The sequence below is a fragment of the Phodopus roborovskii genome, unplaced genomic scaffold, assembly GCF_943737965.1.
Source record: "Phodopus roborovskii unplaced genomic scaffold, PHOROB, whole genome shotgun sequence".
Lineage (NCBI taxonomy): Eukaryota > Metazoa > Chordata > Mammalia > Rodentia > Cricetidae > Phodopus > Phodopus roborovskii.
In genome coordinates this window covers 4124371-4142698 of record NW_026126469.1, presented here as the reverse complement: position 1 = coordinate 4142698, position 18328 = coordinate 4124371, and the positions used below count along the sequence as shown (strand labels likewise).

At 41.3% G+C, this 18328-nt stretch overlaps 1 protein-coding gene across 1 annotated transcript in view; it reads left to right on the top strand.

Moving 5' to 3' along the window:
- Crkl (CRK like proto-oncogene, adaptor protein) overlaps positions 1–18328 on the top strand; it is a 37934-nt gene that overhangs the window by 9987 nt on the left and 9619 nt on the right. Inside the window, exon 2 of the mRNA XM_051191101.1 lies at positions 9349–9814. Within this exon, the coding sequence (XP_051047058.1) occupies positions 9349–9814 (466 nt within the window). The remainder of the gene's footprint in view (positions 1–9348; positions 9815–18328) is intronic.

Here is an 18328-nt window from a genome sequence, read left to right as displayed (position 1 = left end):
GGAGGTGGTCAATTTTATCACTGCATTCATTGTTCACTATTCTGAGATGCTAGAAGTTGGTTAATTTTATCTTGGAGCTCACTCTTCTTATTTACCAGTTTATCCAGAGGTGCTGGGAGCAACCACTTGGTGTCACCATTTTCCTTATTTTCCCACAAGTTGTCAGAAGTTTTATATAGAGAGTCACTAAGTCCATTGCCTCTTACAATTGGTGAATCAGGGTAATCAGATGGATTTGTCTCCTTCAGTTTGTAATATAATCCACACCATGGGCTTTCAATGCTCCAAGCTTCTAGGAGAGGCTTCAGTAATGTAGGTGTCAGCAAATTGGAAAGCCTATTCCAGATACTTACAACATTCATTCTTATACTTCTGTTGTTTTAGAACCACTCCGGGTACCAAAGTCTGTATCAGTTAGGAATCTCTAAAGGAACAGAGCTTACAGAATGATTTTTGTGTGTGTGTGTGTGTGTGTGTGTGTGTGTGTGTGTATGTATATACATATATATAGTATATAATACATATTATATATATGGGATTTATTAGAATGGCTTACAGACCATGGTCCAATTAGTCCAACAGTGACTAACTGTGAATGGAAGGTCCAGTAATCCAGTAGTTGTTCAATCCAGGAAACTGGATGTCTCAGCTGGTGTGTCTTTGGTATACTTGAGAATCCCCAAGTATTAGGCTCTAATGCCAGTGAAGGAATGGACTTGCCAGCAAAAATAAGAATATGCAGGCAAAGAGCAAGCTTCCTTCTTTCATGTCCTTCATACAGGCTGCTACCAGAAGGTGTGGCCAGATTAAAGATGGATCTTCCCACCTCAAAGATCTGGATTAAAGAGGGAAAGTGGGTTTTCCCACTAAATGATTTCAAATCATTTGAAAACCATTTTCACAGGTGTACCCATCTGCTTGAGTTACAAATTTCAGATGTAGTGAACAACCAAGAAGAGCCAAGTTAACCTGCTTTAAAGATTAGAATATTATACCTATTTTCAACAATTTTATACATGTAAACAATGAGTCTTGATCATGTCCACCCCCAACCCTTCCCCCATTCCCTTGAGTTACTCCCAACCTTCCCTTTATGTGCAGGTGACTATAGCTGTGTTGGTCATGCCATGCCCAGAAGACAGCCTTTCCCAGCACCCCACTCCATTGTCCAGCTCTGGTATTCTACTGTGATCACTCTTCCATGGTGTTCCCTGAGCTTTATTGGGAAGGAGGTTGATTGTATGCCCTACTTGGGGCTGAGCACTCAGTAGACACTTATTCTCTGTACTTTGACCAGTTCTGAGTCTCACTGTTAGCTATTGCAGAGAGAAGCTTCTGGCCATCGTTGAGGGCAACACTAAGCTCTCTCTGTAACCATAAAATATTTAGACATTTTAGCAAGACAGAAAATAGTAGAGTCTCCCTAGGGCCTGTGACCTCCCTAACCATAAGTGTTTGACTATGTTTATAGTACCAAGCATAAATTCCCTCCTGGGAGCAAGCTTCAAATCCAACTGAAAAGTTTTTGATTATCCCCATAACCATTGTGCCATTTTTTTCACTAGTGGGCACATTCTTCCTAAAATATAGGTGTTGTAGCTTACAGAGCTTGCTGTAGCAGCTAGGAGGGAAATTTTCAGATCAGTTTCAGCATGATTTTTCTATTTACTACAATGAAAATGAACCTGCAGCAATATGATCATATCATCTAGCTATGGAAGGTAATAGTGAATAATGACAGTAGCCTATTTTGGTGAGGAGGGGTGCTACATAGGCCTCCTAGACCAGTAACTCACAAAGAACCCACCCCTGGCACTGTGATTTTCATTTAATAACTCATGTCTTCTGGGAGCTGCATTGTCCACTCATGAATGGTATATATATATTCAGGCTCCTTTAAAAAACTTTTTACTTTGTTTTGAGGCAGGGTCTCACTATATAGCCCTGCCTGGAGTCAAACTCACTGGGATCTGTTTGCCTCTTTCTTCAAAGTGCAGGGATTAATGGCATGTGCTACTATGTCAGCCAAAACTCCCTTCTAAAAATTATATATTAATTTTTAGAATAATCTAAAATAATATTTTTATTTTAATAAAATTAAATACTTAATAAAATCTAAATTATTTTACATGTATGGGTGTTTTGTCTGCATGTTTTGCTGGTGTATCATGTTCATGCAGTGCCTTGGGCATCCAGAAAGAAGAGGGTGTTAGATACCTGGACTGGAATTACAGACATGTTAGGAGCCACCATGTGGGAGCTGGAAACTTCTGAAGAGCAGCCAGTGCGCTTAGTCCAGAACCAACTCCAGTTCTTGGGGATCTGATGCTCTCCTCTGGCCTCTGCAAACACTGCATGCACATGGTTCATGGACGTGTATGCAGGCAAAACACACATGTACATAAAATAAAAATAAATGAATCTTTTGTTATTTTTAATTATGCCCATATTTATGTGGTCATGTGCTGTGGAACTGCAAACTGAAATAAACCCTTTCTTCCCCAAGTTGCTTTTGGTCATCGTGTTTTATCACAGCAAAAGAAATCCTAAGATACATGGGAACTGAAATTACAAATGGTTTTAGTTTCTGTGTGGGTGTGAGAGCAGCCAAGTGTTTTTAAGCTGACTCATTTTCCCATCCCCTAAGAATCTATGAGAGAGAGAGAGAGAGAGAGAGAGAGAGAGAGAGAGTCTGTCTGTCTGTCTGTCTGTCTGAGTGTGTCATGGTATGTGCAGAGGTCAGAGCACAATTTTAGGGAATTGGTTCTTTTCACCATGGGATCAGAGTCCAGTGGTGAGTTTTGGGCCATTTCACCTGACCGAAAGGAACTTTATTTTTTGTTTGTTGATGCAAAGAGTGAAGTGTTGTCAGTCTTGTGGCTTTATTGAGAAGAAAAGTTGGGACTGAATAATAGATATAAGAGCCTTAAACTTAGATAGGATTGTTCAGATAATCAGACAGAGCAGGGATATACATAGCAAGACAAACTATGCAAAGAGGTAGAGTGCTATTATTATTGTCCTGAATAAAATACCAATACAGAGAAGGGAAGAGGACTTAATGAATGCCACTGAGCGGAGACTGGATGTATATCTCTCTGTACATGTGTTTAGATAAGAGAGGCCATGGGTTAAATTTTTGGCCCAGCAGCAAAAAATGATAAAGAAAATGATAAATGGACATGCATTTCAATGGTGGAGCACTTGCTGCCTACCATGAAGGAGGTCCTGGGTTCAACCCTCAGCTTAGAATTGGAAGATGAATATTACAAAGAGGTTGTTACTTAGAGCAGGCATAATAGACACATGCCTGTAATCCCAGTTCTTTGAATGCTGAACCAGGAGAATCTTCCACTGACTTGAGGCCAGACTGGACTACAGAGCAAAGATCCTGCTTCAGGGGCTGGAGACATTTATCTGCTCAGGGGTTAAGTATACTGGCTGTTTGTTTTTCCAGAGGTCCTGGACGAGTTCAATTCCCAGCAAACCACATGGTAGGCTCACAGCCATCTGTAATGAGATCTGGTGCCCTCTTCTGGTGTGCAAGCATACATGGAGGAGGAAAATTATACATAATAAATAAATCTTAAAAAAAAAAAAAAAATCCTGTCTCAAGAAAGGGGAAAACAGTGGTTACTATTGTAGTTTAAGTGAGAAATGTACCCCACAGGCTCGTGTATTTGAATACTCAGTCTGCAGTTGTTAGTGAGATTGCCCTGTAAGTATTACATAACAGAAAAGTAACTAACAGTTACTTAGGGAGTAACCTGCTTAATAAAGGAAGTAGGTCAATAGGGTTGGGCTTTGATGGTTTGTAGCCCTGCCCTGCTTCCCGATTCCTGCTTCCTGTCTCCTTCGTGTGTGCCATTGAGGTTGAGAGATAATTTCTCACCTTGCTGTGGCCACCTGGTACTATACTACTCTGTCTCTCCTGCCATTATGGACTCTCAATGCTCTGAAGCATCTCACATAAACTATAACTTGCTCTTTATTTTTCTTTTATCTATTTTATGTGTATGAAGGTTTTGCATTGTGTATGCCTGGTATGCAGAGAGGCTTGGAACTGGACTTACAGTGGTGAGCTGCCATGTGAGTGCTGGGAATTAAAGTCAAATCCTGAAAGATCAGCTTCTCTCAACCATCTTTCCAACACCTAACTTTGTTTTCTCCCCTCTCTATCTTTCTCTCCTCTGTCCCCCCCACTCTCTCTATTTCTCCAGTCTCTTTCTCCCTCCCTCTCCTTTCTTCCCTTCCTTTCCCCCCTCCCCTTTCCCCTCTCTTCCCTTTCCCCTGTCTCTCTCTCCCTCTTTCTCTATCTCCCCTCTCCTTTCCCTGTTTGAGAGTTTCTCTGTGTAACAGTCCTGGTATGCTGGAACTAACTCTATCACAGAACAGAAAGTTATTTTTACAGACACAAGGAGTTCACTGGAGCACTTGCTCTGAAAACATGAGGACTTCATTCAAATCCCTAGAATTCATATAAAAATGTAGCTATGGTCAGGCATGGTGACACTGTTATCCCAGTACTTTGGAAACAGAGGCAGGGAGATAGATCTCTTAGGAATTTCAACCCGGTCTACATATCAAGTCCCAGGGCAGCCAAAACTTCATAACAAAATAGTAAGATCTTGTCAAAAAGAAAAGAAAAAGCATGGCTGTATGATGGCTGTAACCCTAGCATTTGGGTAACAGAGGACAAGTGGATCTTTGAGAGCTTGCTGTCCTGCTAGCCTATCCCAAAAAAATAGTGAGCTTCAAGTTCACTGAGAGACCCTGTTCCAAGGAGAAATATAATGTCTTGCTTGCTCTGGCCTGTTCATGTGCACACATGGATGCATGTACCCACACATTCACATGTGTTTACCACATATAATATGACATATATATATATATACAAATAAAATAAAAAGCAGTAATTTTTAAAATAGTGAATGCCGCTATGCCTAGCATTAAAAAATAAAAACCATTTATAGTCTGCAGATCTCGATGTCTGTCTAACCCGCTGTGTCACAGAAGTTTCCTCTCTTCTGGAAGGCCTTTAGCAGAGCTTCTGTTGTTTGGGATGCTTTTGGGGCATGAGAAGCATCTGAGTCTTTGGGGCTGTAGCCAACTAAGTCCATCTAAAGCAAAATCTTGGAAGGGCTATTTTTTTGTTTGTTTGTTTGTTTTGCTTTGGCATCACATCTGTAGGCATTGTATTTCTGTTTCTGTGACTAGATACCTGACAAGAAGCAACTTAGGGGAGGATAAGTTTATTATTTCAGCTCACAGTTTAAGAAGGTAGGAGACACAGTCAGCATGGCTGGGAAAGCATGGTACCAGAGTCATGAGGCAGAGAGATGATCACATAGCCTCACCGGTCAGGAAGCAGACAGTCAGTAGACAGGATGTGGAGCCAGACAGACTACCAAAGTTTAGGATGTGCTTCTGGCAACTCTGCCTCCTGTGGGGCTTCCCCTCCCTCTTATAGGTTCCAAAGCAGTGCTGTCACCTGGGGATCAAGTGTCGAAAACACAAGAGCCTATAGGGTACATGTCACATTTAAAACACAGAATAAGGCCTTATTCTGACTTTTCAAAATTCAGTATTTCTGTAGAGTGCTCCTGAATTTCATCTGCCCCTGCCCCAACACACAATAATTGTGCTTTATGCTTAGTTTTATTCCTGCTCTGTCTCTAAATCATGGTCTTTCAAAAACAAAAGGTTGGTTTTATTCATATTCTTGGTCTCATAATTGCTTAGTATATACTAGGGTTTGTGGCTGTCTGGTACATGGGTTTTACTGTTTTGGGTCCACATTGAAGGTGTAATGGTGCCCTCATGATCTGTGGTGTTTAACTGTTTGGAGTTATGTTGTTTTGTTCATTTATTTTTGAGACAGAATCTGTGTAGCCTTGACTGTCCTATGTAGACTATGTAGACCAGTCTGACCTTGAACTCACAGATACCTGCCTGTTTTTGCCTCTCATGCTTGTCTGTTTAACTGTTTAAATCCATACAAATGCTAACACCCTTGGATGCGAGCTGAAATAGAACTTACTGTGCTGTAAAGTAAAATCAGTATGGTATACACCAACCTTGGAATAGAAGCTCTGTGCTTCTTGAAATTGGGGAGAGGATATCCTTTTAGGGTGTATGTATATACCACACAAGAGAGTTTGTCTATCAGGAACTGTTATGAATGTCCCAAATGGGAGTGGTGATGGTCTTGTTGCTGAAGCCAGCTCCTAAGGAGGTGTAGACTCAGATTAAAACAGGTTCTTTTCAATCTGGTGTAGATTCTGTGCTTCAGAAAAAATGGGAAAGATAGTGGATGAGTAAGCAGGTGACCCCCCCCCAAAAAAAAATTTGGCACATTTGCATGTTTTTAGACTATTTCCTAGGTGAGGAGAGTCTTCTGTACTAGTTTTACATAGGCTGTTACTGAAGAGCTGGTATTATGCCCTTTTTTTTTTTTTTTTTTGTTTTGTTTTGTTTTTTGTTTTGTTTTGTTTGGTTTTTTTGAGACAGGGTTTCTCTGTATTACTTTGAATTCTGTCCTGGAACTTGCTCTGTAGACCAAGCTGACCTTGAACTCAGAGATCCTCCTGCCTCTGCCTCCTGAGTGCTGGGATTAAAAGTGTGTGTCCCCAGTGCCCAGCTGGTATTATGCTTTTAAAACCCTTTTGTTTTCCTTCATTAGTTCTGGGGACAGAATCCAGAGCTTTGTGCTCCCTGTGACTGAACTATACTCCCAGCTGGGATTCTCAAGTGAATTCTCCATGGCAAATGCATAGTTTTGGAACCCAGTGAGCTAGCTGATGGTTGTGACTTTTGCAGTACAAACTTTTATTAATGATTAGGTGGTAATTCTTGTTGACAATAGAATTTAGGGACCCATTAAAAACTTGGCATGCATGTAAGCTGTTTGCTTGGGTATGTGTGTGTGTGTTTATTGATCTGCACGTGGATGGGTGCAAGTCATGTATGTGCTTGCATGTGAGGGCCAAAGGTTGATAGTGAATGTCTTCCTCAGAAATTGCTCTTCAGGGGTTGAAGAGATGGCTGATTTAATTAATTTTTTAGGACACCTTGGTGAAGGTGACATATAAAAGAAAATATTTATTGGGGCACAAAGTTTCACAGGGTTAGAGTCCTTGACCATCATGTCGGGCAGCAGCTTATATTCCGATCCACTGGTACAAGCCAGAGGGAGAGGGAGGAAGGGAAACAGAGATATAACTGGAATGGCATGGGCCTTTTGAAACATCAAAGCCTTCCCCCAGTGACAGATCTTTCCCATTGAGACCATACCTCCTAATCCTTCCCAAAGGGTTCCACCAACTGGAGACCAACTATTCTAATATATGAGCCTATGGGAGCCATTCTCATTTAAATCACTACAATGGCTCAGCAGTTCAGAACACTGGCTGCTCATCCAGAGGCCCCAGGTTTGGTTCTCTTAAAACAGGCAACTCCAGTCTAGGGGGAATCTGATATCTTCTAGCTTATGTGGCACAACAAACAAATGGTGCATAGACAAACATGCAGACAAAACGCCCATACAAATGATGAAGTAGATTTGAAAAATCATTCTCCACCTTTTGTTTTAACTTACTTATTTTGCAAGTGTTGGGGGCACATTGCCACAGAATGCATGTGAAGTCAAAGGGTAGCTTTCAGGAGTGGGTTCTTATTTTCCACCTTGATTCAATCAAGATCTCTCTGTCTCTGCTGTTTCAGAGAGTACTCCAGGCTAGCTAGCCCTCGAGCTGCTAGGTGACTCTTGTCTTGGCTCTCATCTCATTAAAGGAGTGCTGAGGTTATTAGCTGCATGCCACCACACACAAGACCTGCAGGCTTTAACAGTCAACACCTTTACCCATTGGGTAATCCCCCCTTTTCCCCCCCCCCTTTTTTTTTTTTTTTTTGAAGTATTAACTTTTTTATTGTTTTGGTATAATTTTGGATGATATTTAACTGAATATTTTGGACAATACATACAGGCAATACTACTTATGTTCTGAAATAAGCAATATAGAAAGAATAAAAATTGCTTTAAAACCAAGTTTCCCAATTTGTAATTGTGAAATACCAGACCCCCCCCCCCTTCCTTTTTGAGACTGTCTCTTACCAAGCTTGTAGCTCACTGATATGCTAGAGTAGCTGGCCATGGATCTCCCTGCCTTTGCCTTCCCCATGCCTGACCTTTCACTTAGGCCAGTGTGAACTCAGGTGTTTGTGCTTGTGTCATAACCACGTCAATGGCCATCTCTCCACCCATGTTTCTTTCTTTTTATTGTTCCTTGTTTTGTTCTTCCAGTGAAACTTCCTTAAAACAGTAAAAACAAAAGAACAGGGAGGACTGTTTGGAAAGTAGTTCAACTTGAATTTTCAAAACTTGCATTAAAATGGAATTTTATCTGGTTTGGATTTTGGTTTTATTTGTTTGTTAGAGACATCAAAAATCCAGGGCTTTGTACATACATACTAGGCAAGCCCCCCAACACACACATACTTTTTTCTTTTTGAGGCAGTGTCTCATGCAACTCTGGATGAATGGCCTGGAACTTAGACATCTGTCTGTCTTGCCTTCCTAGGGCTGAGTTAAAGCTCCCCAGTCTTACTACACACTTGACACCTTTTTCTGTGTTTTTTAGTTTTGTTTATCAGCTAGAGGAGGAGGGTACAGACATTTATGTAGTCAGAGAATAACTTTATGGACTTGGTTCTCTACCATTTACATTGATTTTGGAGATCACAGGTCATGTACTGCTGAGCCAATTAACTGGCCATGGTTTTCCCTCCCTCCCCCCCTCCCTCTTTTCTTTTCTTTCTTGGTTGTTTTTGAGACAGGGTTTCTCTGTGTAGCTTTGGAGCCTATCCTGGCATTTGCTCTGTAGACTAGGCTGACCTTGAACTCACAGAGAGATGCCTGCCTCTGCCTCCTGAGTTCTAGGATTAAAAGGGTGTACCACCCTTTTAGTTTTTGTTTGTTGCGACTAGGGAACTACACAGGATGTGAGCCATCAATGAAAAATGTGAGGAAATATGTCTGTAGTGGTCATAACAAAAGAAGGCTGCATCAGAACTTACTTAAAAGTTAAATAAATTCAGATCAGTTATCTGAAAACAAAAACTCCAAAACCATTGTGGATGGTGGCACATGTGTCCATGTATATTTAGGATATTGTTATAGACTATGGAAAGTACAACCAGAATACACAATGACAAAACATTCTTAATTATGGAGACTACAATGAAGGAATATTTCATTATAGAGGAGAGTGGTTAATAGATTTTTTTGACAGATACCAGTATAGGATCAGATAAGACTTTTCTTCAGAATAATTGTGTTTCTCTCTTAAGGTATCCAAGCCCACCAATGGGTTCTGTCTCAGCACCCAGCTTGTCTGCTGCAGAAGAAAATGTGGAATATGTACGGACTCTGTATGATTTTCCTGGGAATGATGCTGAAGACCTGCCTTTTAAGAAGGGGGAGATTCTAGTGATAATAGAGAAGCCTGAAGAACAGTGGTGGAGTGCCCGGAACAAGGATGGCCGGGTTGGGATGATTCCTGTCCCTTATGTTGAAAAGCTTGTGAGGTCTTCACCACATGGAAAGCACGGAAATAGGAATTCTAATAGTTATGGCATCCCAGAACCTGCTCACGCATATGCTCAACCTCAGACCACAACTCCTCTACCTACAGTTGCCAGTCCTCCTGGGGCAGCGATCAACCCTTTGCCATCCACACAGAATGGACCTGTCTTTGCAAAAGCAATCCAGAAGAGAGTACCTTGTGCTTATGACAAGACTGCCTTGGCATTGGAGGTAAAAATCTACCAAGACTGGCCTTTGAACATGGGTTTTAATTTTTAAGTTAGCCATCCATTTAAAGTTACTTATGTTCTTGGGAATTAGACTTCGGATTTGAAAGGATGCACTATTAATGTCTTGTCCTTTCCAAGTCACCATTTTAGTCTTGGTTTCCAGCCTGCTTGCTCTCTTTTCTGATCCCAAAGCCTCGTAGGTAGTTGATTTTCTTTCTAGCAGGGAAAATGATAATTAGGAAGACCAATTACCTAATGAACAAAATTAGCATTCAGAGATACAATACTACTGTATAAATCTGTATCTCCAGCATTGTAATTAAGGAGCAATATAAATAAAATGTTTCAAAATTTAACTAGGCAGAGAAATGAATTTAAAATATATCAATCCTTGTCTCAGATTTTGTAAATCATAATAGTATAAAATAGAACTTGAACATTATCAGTGTCATTTTGTTTTTATTTTTTTGGGGGGGGGGACACAGTTTCTCAGTGTAGTCGTGGCTGTCCTGGAATTCTATGTGTAGACTGGAAATCCTGAAGGTCAGCATTAATGAGGCTATTGAAGAGGCTATTGCCTCAAAAATTTGAGGTTTTGTTTTCTTTGTTTGTTTGTTTGTTTTGTTTTGTTTTTGAGATGTGGTTTCTCTGTGTAGCTCTGGCTGTCCTGGAACTTACTCTGTAGACCAGGCTAGCCTTGAACTCACAGAGATTCACCTGCCTCTGACTCCTGAGTGCTGGGATCAAAGATGTATGCCACCACCACCTGTCTCAAGGAACATTGCTTAGCATTTCCTTTTTGCTTAAGTGAAAACACCACCATAAAAATTTATAGTGCTGGTATTAAAGGCATGTGCCACCATGCCCAGCTTGTTCTATTTTGTTTTAAGACAGTCTTATGTAGTTGAGACTGGCCTCCATCACACTATGTAGCTGAAACTAACTAGATCCTCCCATCACTGTTTTCCAAGTGCTAGATTACACGCATGCCACCACTCTTACCAAAAAAAAAAAAAAAAAAAAAAAAAGTGGATTTAGGGATCTTTTCTTTTCACATAAGTGTGAAGGTGTACATGTATGTGTGTACACAGGTGTGAAGAAAGCATTGTGTGCTGCTCTTAACCATCTTGTTTTTTGAGAAAAAGTCTCTCATTGGCTGGTACCCACCAGTTAGGCTAGCCTCTGCCTTGTTTGTGCTGGAGTACCCAGCTTTTTTTTTTTTTAAGATTTATTTGCAGTGTTCTGCCTGCAGGCCCAGAAGAGGGCAGCTGTTCTCATTACAGATGGTTGTGAGCCACCATGTGGTTGCTGGGAATTGAACTCAGGACCTTTGGAAGAACAGCCAGTGGTGCTCTTAACCTCTGAGCCATCTCTCCAGCCCCAGTACCCAGCTTTTTCATGTGGGTTCTGGATATCAAACTCAGACCCTCATGCTTGCAAGACAAATAAGCACTTTACCGGGTGAGCTATTGTCCTAGCCCTGGCTAGCCTGGAATTATGTAGACAAGGCTCTCCTCCAATGTTAGACAGTCCTCCTTCCTCTGAGCACTAACGCCATAGTGGGTCTAGGAGAGAAAGAATGAGCAATAGGCAGATCTGAAAAATAAAGTAGGTTTTAGAATGTATTTTGGTTTTTGTCTTTTTACTGAGATATAAAGTACATACAGTGAGGTAATTTCTGAGTATTATTTAATAATGTGGAATTATGTATCACAAACCTCCACTCTTTTAGCTCTGTCCTCTGTAAAATGCAAATAGCTCTGTTAACCATCCTCAGTACATTGTTATGAAACCAAATGACAGTGTATTTGTGAAGATGCTTTGTAAACCTTAAAGTGCTATGTAACTATCACAATGACTATAGTTGGATATGCTTATCTAGTATTATTGCATGTGTTAGGAAAACTAAGATTAAGTTAGTAGGCTATTTTTCTGTGTTTACCCAGAGGTGGGAATAGGAGAAAGTTGAGAGAAAGCCCAGGTGTCCTAAAGGAAAATGAAGTAATGGAATAGAACTAATTGCTTTGAAAACAGAAAGTAACCCACAGTGTCTCTAGTTGAGGCTGGCCTTCAGTTCTTTTTGTTGTTTTCAAGACAGGGTTTCTTTGTGTAGTCTTAGCTGTCCTGGAACTGGCTGTGCAGACAGGCTGGTCTTGAACTCACAGAGATCCACCTGTCTCTACTTCCCAAGTGCTGGGATTAAAGGCTTGCACCACCACTGCCTGGGGTAGCCTTCAGTTGTTTCTCCTATATCTGTATATTCATAACACATACAGCATGAGTACAGATAAAAATTAGCTATAGTGTTATTGGAGAGATGGTTCATCACTTAAAAGGACATACTGGTCTTGTAGGAGACTGGAATGAAGTTCTCAACATCCATACTGGGCAGCTCACAGTTGTTTGTAATTCCAGCTCCAGGGGGATCCAGTGTGTCTGGCTTCTTCAGGCACTTGCATGCACATCCATAGGGAAAATAAATGTACTTTTAAAATTAACCATAATTCATTTATATATAACTTTCTGCTAATTATTCCTGGGCCAATTAACTTTGAACCAGGCCAGGAATAATATAATATCTAAGTGAGTTACACTTGAAAATTTGTTTCAGGGCCAAAAGAAGAGTGAGGACCTGTAGCTTATATCAGGAACCAGGACTGAGGAGAGGGGTCCAGTTGTGTTTAGAGCAGGAAAGAAACCAGAGTAAGAGCCAGGCAAGATGGCACTTGCCTGAAATCCTAGCACTCAAGAGGCCAAGGTAGGAGGAATGGAGGTCTTGGAGTCTAATTGGCTGATGAGACTTCCACTACCACAAAACAAGTGTGCTTTTACTCTCCCTCCCTCCCTCCCTCCCTCCCTCCCTCCCTCCCTCCCTCTCTCTCTCCCTCCCGCCATCCCTTCCACCCTCCCATCTATGTCTCTCCTCTCTGTCTCTCTCTTCGTCTTTCTCCCTCTCACACACACATACACAGAGGCATACCTCTTATTTAGAAATGGGATCTCATTATGTAGCTCTGGCCGTCCTGGAACTTGCTACATACACTCGACAAACTCAAAGATAATCCACCCCCCTTTGCTACACAAGTGCTGAGATTAAAGGCATGTGCTATCTGTCACACCTGGCTCTGTTATTTTGTTATTTTAGTGTTTTATGTGTATGGTAATTTGCCCATATGTCTCTTTTATGTATGTCTTTACATATGTACATGCAGTGCCCTCAGAAGCCAGAAGGTGTTGAGTCCCCTGGAACTAGAGTTACAGGTGATTATGAGCCTCCATATGGATGCTAAAAACTAAACCCAGGCCCTCTAGAAGAGCAGCTCTTACCATCTCTCCATCCTCCATAAAACCCATCTTGACTGGTCCACACACCTCACCCATAAATACTTTGGGCTGTTAATACCTTCCATTGTGGTTTTGGGTGTGGTAACACATACTTGCAATGCCAATACTAGAGAGATAGAGATAGCTAAACTAGTCAATAGGAGACCTTGACTCAGAGAAACAAAGCAAAGTGAAATACCATCCTGTTTGTATTGTTTACATTGCCTTTTGAGATAGTTGTTATTTCAGAATAAGACTTGTTAGGATGAAAGCTTTCATGCACTTGTTTGTTGAAGTCTGATTCTGTTTTGTTTCTAGACAGGATTTCACTGTGCATTCCAGGCTAGCCTCACACTCTGATGACTGTCCTTCTATCTCAGCATTCTTGAATACGAAGATTGTGAGAATTCACTAACCATGCCTGGCTTGATCTTTGATTTTAAGAGACTGTTTTAGATGGTGTTTGCTGTATGGCTGCACTCCTTGGCATGTGCAGAGTAGGGTTGGAGGTGTTTGTAGAGGAATGACCTAGAGGTTTGTGAGTAAGAGAGCCAGACTTAATGATGTATTTTTTAAGATAACACACATACTTGACCCCTCAAACCACATTTCTCATGATGCTGACCCAGCTGTCACCAAACCTTCATCATCACAGGCCTTATGTGGTACTTCACTCGAAGAATGTGTTAGTGTAACCCAGAAGACCTTTCTTTACTGCCCCACTGAGGCTGTTCCCTATAAACTGTTGGCTGTGACGTAAGAAAGCAATGATTCTCTACTTTTGCTGTCTTCTAAAAACAATTCTCTTGGGAATGTTGCAACTAGGTTATTAGTGAAAGTATTAAAATTAAGTTGAGGAAGACTGAAAAAAGTAGGGCAAAATGTGCCAGTCATTGGAACTTCCTTATTCCCTTAGGTAGTATCAAGCAGTAGTACCTGAATTATTTTGCAATTTGTGTTGTTTTGTTTTCCCTGTAAAAATAATTATTGAGGGTGGGAATGAAGATCAGCTATCAGTTTGATTTCCAACACTACAAAGTTTAAATAAATAAGTTGACTTTTAAAAGATTCCCTGCAAATAGAGATAGTTTAAAAGTGTTAGCTATTTTCCTCTCGCTTCTAAAGAAGTGAGTTGATTTGTAAGAGAAGTGTAGATATGTGTCCTCACTCCTTAACAGCAGAGCTAGCCAGGTCTGTATACCAACTACCTGAGGAGCTGAATCAGGATGATAAAAAGGTTAAGGCCATCCTGGGCAACTCAGTGAGACCTTGTCCCATAAAGGTAAAAACAACAACAAAAAGTTGGGATATCACTGAGTGGTAGTTTCAGTCTCCAGTGTGAAAGATAGGAAAGGAAAGAAGATAGCAGAGCTCTCCATTGGTCTCAGTGGAGCCATAAAGGGCTGCTAGAAAAGCTCATCATGCCACAGGAAAAGTTCCCAAACTAGGGCAGCAATCTAGCCTGCCCTTTCCAAAGATCTTGTATGTGGGTCTCTGTGTATGAGTGTAGTATCCCAGAAGGCCAGAAGAGGGTGTCAGATCCCCTGGCACTGGAGTTTCAAGCAGTTGTGGGCTGCCTGATGTGTGTAAGCATGCTAAAAGAGCTCTAATTAGAAGATAATAGTTGGAGCAAGAGTGCTGTTATTACAGAATACTTATAATCGAAGTTCCTTATCTGAAAAGCAAGATGGGGAAGTAGTATGGGCCTATTTTACATCCTGGCTTTTATGGGAAATTACTTAAACTCTCTAAGCAACCTGGCTGAAGAGTTGGTATTTGTCCATTAGCTATACATTCATATAACCAACTGGGGTGGTGATGTGTGCACCAAGGAGCTTCCCAGTGTGAAGAAAGGGAGAATAGGGAAGGAAGTGTAGGTAGGTGGTCTGGAAAGGCTTCCTGGAGGAGGTAACCCTTAGTTGAGTCTTGAAGGATAAATACAGCTAGCTGATAAACCAGAGAAGGCAGAGGAAAGAGGCTGCACGAAGGGCCTTGAAACACTACTGAGCAACCACCAGTAGATGAACACAGAGAGTGTGTTGGGTAAAGGGTTGGCAAAAGACAGCAGGGGGAGCAGGTTTTCATGTGTTATAAAAGAGCTAATGAGATTAACATTTTTCTTGGCATTGCTTTAATTTGAAGTATGAAACAAGCAGGCATTGTGTCTCTTTAGTAATTTTAAATTTCACAGAAAATGTTTTATTCCCTCCTAAAGATACTCTCACTCACATTCTAGTATGTATTTATTACTACAAAGAAAGGGAAGAGCCAAGTGTGGTGTAGACCTGCAGTCCCAGCACTTGGAGGTAACAACAGGAGCATCAGGAGTTGGAGTTCAAGATCATCCTGGGTTACATGAGCAGACTCCATCTTAGAAAGTGGTAGGAGATGGTGGGCAGAGAATTTCCTACCATGTGAATATTTTCTTGTTTTGGGTATACCCACTTACAGGTGTTTGCTGTGTTGAGTTTGTATCTAAATGGATCTTCAATCACAGTTTCCTATATGATAGAGGTTAAGAAACAGGGTTGAAGCCAGGCAGTGGTACAGCACACACCCTTAATTCAAGCACTTGGGAGGCAGAGGCAGGTGGATCTCTGTGAGTTTGAGGCCAGCCTGGTCTACAAAAGGGAGCTAGCTCCAGAACAGTCAAAGCAATACAGAGAAATCCTATCTCGGGGAAAAAAGAAAAGAAACAGGGTTGAGGCTAGAGTAAAATGCTTGCTTTGTGATGGGGAAGGCCTGAGTCTGATCCCTAGAATCCACATAAAAGTTGGAGTGGAGTCTGTATAGTCCCAGTGATGGGAGACAGGCAAAGACAAATGGATTCCTGGAAGCTCACAGGCCAGCTAGTCTAGTCTAGTCAGTGAAGGTCCAAGCCCACAAGAGACCCTGTCTCAAGTCAAAGGAGAAAATAAAGAATGGCACCCAAGATTGTCCACACACAACACTTTGTTATTCGTGGTGCTCTACAAGAATCGGTCAGGAGAATACATACAGTCTGTAGATGAGAGTATCCATGTCATAAACTTCAAGTAATACCCAAAGAGACTCAGATTAGCCTTGGTAAAAAACCAAGGATAAATGAAGTTGGGATTATTGCTTAGTGCCTAATCTAGCCTTCTCCCAGGTATTTTGACCTTCTACACTGTCCAACTCCACTGACCTTCCAGTCTGACTTGGATGCTACTTAACATGTTCGCTCCTCAGCAGATTAACTCTTTGATGGTGACAGGAACTTGGGATACTATAGAATTTATGGAGCAGTTTTATAGGGTGAGTTAATTCTGGGCTGTTAGTTTTATTAGTTAACAAGTTCTTGCATTCTGACTATCATAAGAAACCATCCAGTATATCTGTCCCCTTCCTGTGCTTATATAGCCTTGTTTTCTTTTATTTAGAGACAGGTCCTTCTGGTATTGCCCAGACTGGTTCTGGAATCCTGGGTTTGGGCTGGAGAGATGGCTCAGGTTATGTGCTATTCCAGAGAACCAGGGTTCAATTCCCAGCAACAACGTGGCAGCTCACAATTATCTGTAACTTAAGTTCCAGGGGATCTGACACCCTCACAAAGACAAACATGCATGCAAAACACCAATGCACATAAAGTAAAAAAAAAGGAGAAAATCCTGGGTTCAAGTCATTAGAATTATAGGTGCATACCACACCCAGCTCTAGAGACTCTTTTTTACATATGCAGATGGCTCTACTATTCCTCTGAATATTTTAGTTTTGTCTTGTTAACACTGTTTTCTGAAACCTTGGTAACTCTGAGTAGGTGTCTAGCACCTTGGTCACTCTCCTGTTTCTGGCTAACCATCTTCAAAAAGATTGGTGTGTTTTGTTAACGTAGGACCTTTATGACCTTGAACTTTACAGTTGAGGATGACTCTGAACTTGTGATCCTCCTGCTTCCACATCCCAAGCTGGGATTACAGGCAGGGACTTTTGTCTTAGTTGGGGTTTCTGTTGCTAAGATGAAACACCTTGATGAAAAGCAATGTGGGTGTTTGTTTCACTTATACTTACACATCACTGTTGATCATGGGAAGCAGTCAGGGCAGAAACCCATGGGAGAAGCCTGAGGTGGAGGGGTACAAGAGCTGATGCAGAGACAATGGAAGAGTGCTGCTTACCTATTTCTCCACATGCTTTCTTACAGAATCCAGGCCCGTTAGCCCAGGCATGGTACCACCCACAATGGACTGGGCCTTCCTACATCAATCACTAATGAAGAGAATGCCCTACAGACTGGCCCACAGTCTGATCTTTTACATCTTTTAGAGACATTTTCTTAATTGAGGCTCCTCCTTCTCTGACAACTCTAGCTTTTGTCAAGTCAACATAAAAACTAGCCAGCACATCTGGTGTATGTGGTTCTAGGAATCAAACCCAGGGATTTGTGCATGCTAAACAAACACCTTGTACCATCTCATAAAAAAGATTTCAGGAAGAAACATTTAGATCTTTTTACTGAAGTCTTCTGTACAACTTCAACTTCTCCTGATACTTTTTGGTTTTTTGAGACAGGGTTTCTCTGTATTGCTTTGGAGCCTGTCCTGGAACTTGCCCTGTAAACCAGGCTGGCCTCGAACTCACAGAGATCCACCTGCCTCTGTCTCCCAAGTGCTGGGATTAGAGTCATGTGCCACCAATCCCTGGCATTCCCAATACCTTTTGTTTGCTACTTGTTTTTGGCATTTTGTTCAGGTTTGGTTTCAAACTCACCTATAGAATTTACATCTTCCCTATTTGACACAAACTGTGTGACTTGACCTTATTTATTATTTAGTTCATATCTGGAACTGGAGTTACAGATGGTTGTGAGCTGCCATGTGTGTGCTGAGAATTGAACCTGGGTCCTCTGTAACATCAGGCAGTGGTCTCAACCGCTGATCCATGCATGTCTCCAGCTCATGTTTTTTGTTATTGCTATTTTATTTATTTTTAAGACAGGATCTCATGTAGCCCAGCTGGCCTTGAATTCATTGTATGACCATGGTGTAGACCTGGAATTATTGATCCTTGTGCCTCCTCCTACCAAGTGATGGGATTAAAGGCATCCACTGAAATTCTAGGTTTATTGTGATCTTTTTATTCTCAGTGATCTTTGAGCTCACTGGCATTCTTAAGATAAAATAAAAATTGCTTTTGAATTCCTTTTGTTGACATCACCTCCTTAAAGATTTAA